Genomic DNA, 6866 nt, shown 5'->3' with positions numbered 1-6866 from the left:
GGTGTTCAATAGGAAATGTCAAATTGACAGAACATATGGTTTCATCAAGATTAATGTATGTTCTGGATACATTCGATCTTTCTAATTTAATATTATAAAAATTGTAGAAAGTACATACGCCATAGTTGCTCAACGAATATATTGTATAAAATATGATAAAATAGTTCCAAATGCTATCCAACTGTAAACACTTGTAAATGCTTGCAACTTTCAGTAAGACTTAACCTCTATTTAGGAAAAGTAGGATGAAACAACCATTGGCTACAACTAGAAACCTAACAGCTAACAGCTGCGCGTAAATTGCAACGCACCTACTGGCAACCTCATACAACTATAATTGGACAATCACGATTTGGTATTGCGATGTTACAGATACAGAAATTCTTTAATTATTTTCAGTTTCGCTCTTGATGGTCATAAAATCTATATATTTTTATTAAATACAGCAAGCTTGTCCAACCTGTTTTAAAGTTGACTAAAATGTGATCGACAGACATACATTGACCAATGAGTTGGGCAGACTTGCAAAATACAAAATCTAACATATATATATATACGTAAGATTTAAAATTATTTATTATTAACTGAGATACAAAAGACTCATAGTTTTTTATTCTTTTACATTAAATAATTATGAAATATAAAAGGTCATGAATACAATTTCATATACTTTACACTGAAATGCAACTGTGAACTTGAAATATATCACATTTTGTGTTTTTACATCCATTATAAATAGACAATTTTTTACATATTATGTTACATGATACTTTTGCTTATGTACATTTTTGCTTACTCGCTCGTGATATTCTAAACAGATTCAATAGAGGTACTTTCATAAAAATGTGGAGCTGCTTCCAATAACATTTCTGGTTGAATAACAGTCAAATCCTTCATATAAGTTTTATTTGTTTGCAAAATTTCGCAAAACAATAACCTAGAATAAGATCATAGAATACAAAAATAAGAAAGTCAAATACAAAAAATTCTAATAAATACAAAGAATTTTTCTAGTATTTACCATTGCGGTTGTTGCAGAGTATACAAGCAGCTATTTGGATGAATATATAAATCCTTGTTACCTCGAACTGTTCTGTACACACCTGTATAGTGTAAATATGCCGCTTTAGGAAAAAGACCAGCTGTCAGACACTTGAGAATTTGTTGAACATTTCCTAAAAGATCGACAATAGTTATATTTTCGATCAGAATTTAATAGAGATTACATATCTCTAATTAAATTTAAATTCTACCATTGCAAGAAGTTAGCGAAATGTCCAAACGTTTCAACATCTTATGCATCTGCATGCGAATTTCTGTGGCTCTCCGCAAAGCTTTGTGATTGAGAAAATATTTCTGGCACCAGGCAGGCGTTTTATTCTGTTCAAAAGCTGTATAGACATTTAGAAAAGTAAGAAGATCTCCCTCTTCCACCTCAAACTTGCGATGCGCTATTCTCGCTTTTAGAGCCGCTTGTCCTCCACCGGGTTGTATAAAAATATTTTGTACTTGCAGCATGGCTAATATCGTTGTGATCTCAACAGAACATCCCATTTCACCTATCACCCCCATAAACAAAAAATTTATTGCCTTAATTATAATTTCATCCTATAGCTATATATTTTAGAGATTGAGAAAAGAATTCTGATTTTACTCGATTTGATATTTAAAATAAATTTTTTTCATTATTACCTACATTATATTTTTATGCATTACTCTAGAAACTTAATATAATTGTTAATATAACTGCTTTTACCAGAGACGATTAAGGATTTTGCCAACACTGGTTCCAAAGGCATCTCCGCCATCGTCAAGCCTAACGGTGTCGTTAAATCGCCGTTATTGTCGATTGCACCTAATGCGTAAAGCAACTCTAATCCCGTGACTAAATTCTTGCTTGGCGGCGCAGATGGAAAATTGAATCGCAACACGTTGTCGATGCCCAGTGCTTTCAATTGCAGAATTGCCGGCGCTAAATCCGATCGTTGCATTTCCGGTGGAGTAGCCTCGAACAATCCAGCATAAGCTTCTTCCGTATATAATCTATTATAAGATCGTAAAATATTTTATTATAGCTTCTATAATCACAAGTTTAATCATGATAAAATAATATTATATATCTTAATTACTTATGAAAATGTATGAAACGCATGCAAGTATTTGCTTGTCTCCTTACTTTACCTAAATGCTTTTCCTGTGCGAATGCGACCTGCGCGGCCGGCTCGTTGGTCGGCGGAAGCTTTCGATACGGGTACGATAACAAGACTATTCGTCTGTGTTTCCGCTTCAAACCAGGGTATCTTGACGAAACCGCAATCGATTACTGCGCATTACAAATTCACAGTTACGTTATGTCATCGAGTCAAAAGCGTCGAGTTACTATCTAAAGAAAAAAAGAGTGCATAGCTACCATAAACGATATTTGGAATGGTGATAGACGTTTCCGCAATGTTAGTCGCTACGATAACTTTGCGAGTGTCTTTGGCGACTCTCCAGAACACCTTCAGCTGTTCGGCATTTGGAAGCGATCCGTACATCGGCAATGGAATCAGTTTCTCTGATAAATAATATATATTATTCGTTTCAGAGAAAAGAGAAAATAGACTGTTAATTTTATAAAAAAATCATCAATATATTAAAATTTTCTTTTTTCTCTAACAAGGTGTCGAGTAACTATACAAGTTTTCGGATCTCTCATTACATTGTCACCTTCACAATAAATAATGGGAAATATCAAAATAGCATAAAGAATTAATTTAAAGTATTGCTAAAAAAGATTACAGGTTCGCTAATTGCTCAATCATCCACTTACGTTTACCGTCTTTTATGAGCTTCGCATGTTCCGACAAGAGAGAGACGGCTTGATCGACTTCATCGAGTCCCGTGAGAAACGTCAGGATGTCGCCCGATTCTTCCATTTCATGTATTTTTAGAACGGTGTCTACTACGCCGTTAACGTAATTTGCCACTGGCTCTGTAACACGATATAACCTTAATTAAATAATAGAAGAGTCATGACGATGAATGAGTCGCGAATTGTGTTCTATGTATACCTTTCAAAAAGAAAACATCTACCGGATATAATCGCCCCTCGACGCTCATTATAATAGCGCTATCTTTGCTCGAGTCTTTGGTCGTATTTATATTAAAGAAGTCTCGAAGTTCCTCCGCGTCAACTGTCGCCGATGAGACGATAATTCTCATACTCTTCCGTTTCTGCAACGATTAATTCAAATTTATCGAGTTTCGTGCGAGGGAACTTACATATCTCAATAAATATCTCAGTAGATTTACCCTGATTATTTTTTTCAGTAATCCCATTATAATATCAGTTAAGAGCGTTCTCTCATGCACTTCGTCTAAGATAATAACTGAATAGCTTGTCAATAACGGGTCACTCATTAATTCTCTTAGAAGAATACCCTCTGTCATGTACTATAAAGGGTAATTTACGTCTTACAGTATCTTCATAATAAAATAAATGTTAACTGTAAAATAAACACTGATATTCTGATTTATCATAATATAAATTATACGTGAAATTCAAGTATGAGAGAAAGAACTATGTTCTTTCGCAACAAATTAAAACTATCCTTCCGAGTAAAAATCATATTTGCGTTGTATTTGTCTCACGATATCGCACCTTAATCTTGGTCGTTTCATCGGTATAATCATCGAAGCGTATGCAATAACCGACAGTGGTCCCTAGAATACAATTGCGTTCGTCGGCCACGCGATTCGCTAGAGAGGTGGCTGCGACTCTTCTGGGTTCCGTGATGCCAATCTTTTTTCCGTCTGCGCACCATCCTGCTTCAAGAAGGTACTGGAGGAATAATAAATATAATTTATACATATTGTGCGATATTATTTCGTTTCAAAACATTTTATTATATATCAAAAAATATTAATTGTTTGATGAAAATATGGATGATATACATATGTATATTATTGTGTATGTATATAAATTAATTAATTGCTATTACTATATGTATATAGAGGTGAATATATACACCATTAAAAAATTATATTTGTGTAATTCTGGAAAATCTATTGTTACAATATGGGATTTTTTTAGGCAGAGAAGGTACACAGAATGAACACATATTTCAGAAATTGTTTATATAAAAACATCTTATTGTACATTTTTGTTATATAAAAATATACAAGACAAGAATCGGGCCGTTATAATAAAATTCGACGCGGGAAACCTTATATATCTCGAACGCAAACTATCGACATTGATTGTCGGAGCATTGCGAAACTTAGTTTTTTTCCTTTCGTACACGTAACAAGTTTTTGCGAACGTCCATTTTATTCGTGTTGCAGTTAGGTAACACTCTTGGATTAGATAAAAATGCGTAACTGCAATCAATAACTGACCTATTTAAATATAGATACAATGCGATTGTCTTGTAACAATAAAAAAAAAAAAAGAAAAAATTTTCAAATGTTTCTTTGCGAGAACTTTGGCTTTCGTTTAAAAAGTGTTTATATTATGCGCATTGAAGTAAAATCATACATATAAAAATTTCAGTTTCAGTTATGGAAATAGCGCGCAGAATTTAAGAATACATACTTATAACGATATAATATATATCATATATGTATTATATATATGAAAAACTTGCACTTCATATGTTAATGTGTCAATTTTTTAATTTTAAACTGTTGTTTTCGAAGACGTGGATATTTGCAATATTACCGCGGAAGAATACAATTAACAATAATTTATTTAATTCGAAAATCGTCACAAAACAGTCTCATATATTTTTTAATTAAAAAATTTTTTCTCAAACCAGTTTTAAAATATTAAAAAAAAAAAATTTAAAAAAAAAATAAAAAAAACAATTACAGGTATGAAAAAAAATTATATAAGAAATCACATATAATCACATAATTATAATTTAAGAAATAATAAATATTTAAGACGCGCGGTTATGAATTCATTAAGTGAATAATTATCATTACAGATGTACAAAATATTCACAACAACAAGAAGCAAATTGTCATGGACTAGGAAGCGCGTAGAAGGAGAAGAACCGCAAACTCTCGTTCAACGGTGATACTTCCACATAAGCATACGCGTTAATATAATGAAACTCGCTGATAAGAACAAGTAATAACAGGACGGAGGGTAACTGCCACCACACGAGTCTAACGTATTCCCAGACGCGATCCAGGAATATTGATAGAAGCATGAAATCCATCATCGCGTGGAAATTGAAGGTCTTCCAGGCAAGTGCGATAGCCCAGAACGAGGAGCTCCTGAACACGACGGTTTGCCTATCATAGAGATCTTTTCGACTGATAGGAAGGATGCTGCTGTCGGTTTCCAGAAGATCTTGATATATGGATATATATCGGTTCCAAGCGACGCTCGTTAGGGAAAAGTGCAGGCCCACCATCAACATGTTGTACAAGGGCGACTTCCAGAACGGGACGGAGGAGACGGTACTGTTGGACGTCGATGACGTTCGTATGGGCAGTCGTTCGTAGCCGGCACGGCGATTGGAATTACGTTTCAGAAATAGAAATACCGCGACCACGAGAGCGATGCAGCCGAGGCCATCGCAAACGCCGTCCACAAAGTAACCGATGGAGCCAAAATCCGATCTCTCGCCGTCAATATTGAGCCTCGTCCTGGCCACATGACCGTCCAGGTTATCCAGCCAGACTCTGACTTGAAACAGGACGGCACCTACTCGTCTGTGAGAGAGAGAATTTCGTGTGATGTATCTGGCGCCGATTACAGCCACCACTACGTGAGATACGCTGATGATGTTCGGCGTCAGCCACGTCCAGAGACGACTGATGCCCAGCAGATGATCCACCAGGCTAGCCAGGGGACTCAGTATGTAGTGATTAGGATGATCCAACATCATAGCTTTCACCGTCACCGTGCAAATTGGATTCACATCGCACAAGATTGGCGAAGGATACGGCGAAACCTGCGTGTCATTTATGCACGGACGCACATCGTAATCCTGCACCCTGAAGTAAAGTAGCAGATCCATTCCGACGAAATACACCGAGAATAGCAGCAGAAGCACCAGGAATGTCTTGTTGATTAGCATCGGCAACCACATCTTCGAAAACTGCGTTATATCACTTGTTTTATTTCTCTTAATATTCTTGTTTTTATTCAAGTCGATTAGCATACTAGTTTTTTTAATTTAACTTTAATTATTTCATATCACTATTTCTTGATCTGATTAAAAAAGGCTAGTATATTTTATTGTCACGGTCGATTATTATCCTTTATCAGTTAGCGTTGTATGTCTGAATTCAGCTTGTGTGTATGTATATATGTGTGTGCGTGCGGGCGGGCATCACATCTCACCAAAATCTTATCAAAGTATGTACATCTCATTGCTTCGGCACGAATCGATTGCCGGAGGATTATTCTTACGATGAATTCTCTTCTCGTCTCTGGATACATTCCACGATATTTTTCGATGAGTCATATTTCTATCTTGATACAATGAAGTGTTAATAGCTTGAAGAAAATTGTTGCTTGCATCGTAAAAAACCGACCTGGTGATGCGATGTTCACTAATAAACACGCACTGTCTTGCAATAAAAATTAAAATCACTCCTCGACGTCGAGATCGGAGATATACTTTTGTCACAGAATTGCACACTGAATTTCACTCTGTCGTGTCGTAGCCGCGCGATATTCTGAAATACTTTATAATATGTTGCGTTTCTTAAATGGTGACCGTTATCAGTATATCACTTTAAGTCTCTTCATAGATCAGATTATGGCGTCGCGTCGTCAAATGTTTTCGGTTTATCCGGTACAAGAGCTAGGGACACAACAATCAGACACGCGCGTGTATCTCGCCACTGACTCTTTTTTTTTTTTT

At 35.6% G+C, this 6866-nt stretch overlaps 2 protein-coding genes across 2 annotated transcripts in view; both read right to left on the bottom strand.

The window, feature by feature from the left end:
* Positions 1 to 548: 548 nt before the first annotated feature.
* Positions 549 to 6866, bottom strand: part of LOC115238443 (probable ATP-dependent RNA helicase DHX35) — an 8565-nt gene continuing 2247 nt past the window's right edge. The window contains exons 3-12 of the mRNA XM_029812285.1: positions 3644 to 3823; positions 3295 to 3435; positions 3054 to 3216; positions 2813 to 2974; positions 2411 to 2557; positions 2182 to 2323; positions 1757 to 2043; positions 1254 to 1559; positions 1022 to 1175; positions 549 to 937 (exon numbers count right to left, since the gene is read on the bottom strand). Of these exons, the coding sequence (XP_029668145.1) occupies positions 811 to 937; positions 1022 to 1175; positions 1254 to 1559; positions 1757 to 2043; positions 2182 to 2323; positions 2411 to 2557; positions 2813 to 2974; positions 3054 to 3216; positions 3295 to 3435; positions 3644 to 3823 (1809 nt within the window). The 3' untranslated portion in view covers positions 549 to 810. The remainder of the gene's footprint in view (positions 938 to 1021; positions 1176 to 1253; positions 1560 to 1756; positions 2044 to 2181; positions 2324 to 2410; positions 2558 to 2812; positions 2975 to 3053; positions 3217 to 3294; positions 3436 to 3643; positions 3824 to 6866) is intronic.
* On the bottom strand, positions 4854 to 6857 carry LOC115238445 (ceramide phosphoethanolamine synthase). Its single transcript, XM_029812286.1, has one exon. The coding sequence runs from the start codon at positions 6156 to 6158 to the stop codon at positions 5007 to 5009; it is 1152 nt and encodes a 383-aa protein (XP_029668146.1). The 5' UTR covers positions 6159 to 6857; the 3' UTR covers positions 4854 to 5006.

The sequence above is a fragment of the Formica exsecta genome, unplaced genomic scaffold (assembly GCF_003651465.1).
Source record: "Formica exsecta isolate Colony F162 unplaced genomic scaffold, ASM365146v1 scaffold34, whole genome shotgun sequence".
Taxonomy (NCBI): Eukaryota; Metazoa; Arthropoda; class Insecta; order Hymenoptera; family Formicidae; genus Formica; species Formica exsecta.
Note: the sequence above shows the minus strand (reverse complement) of the source record. Positions and strands in the feature narration are given on the sequence as shown.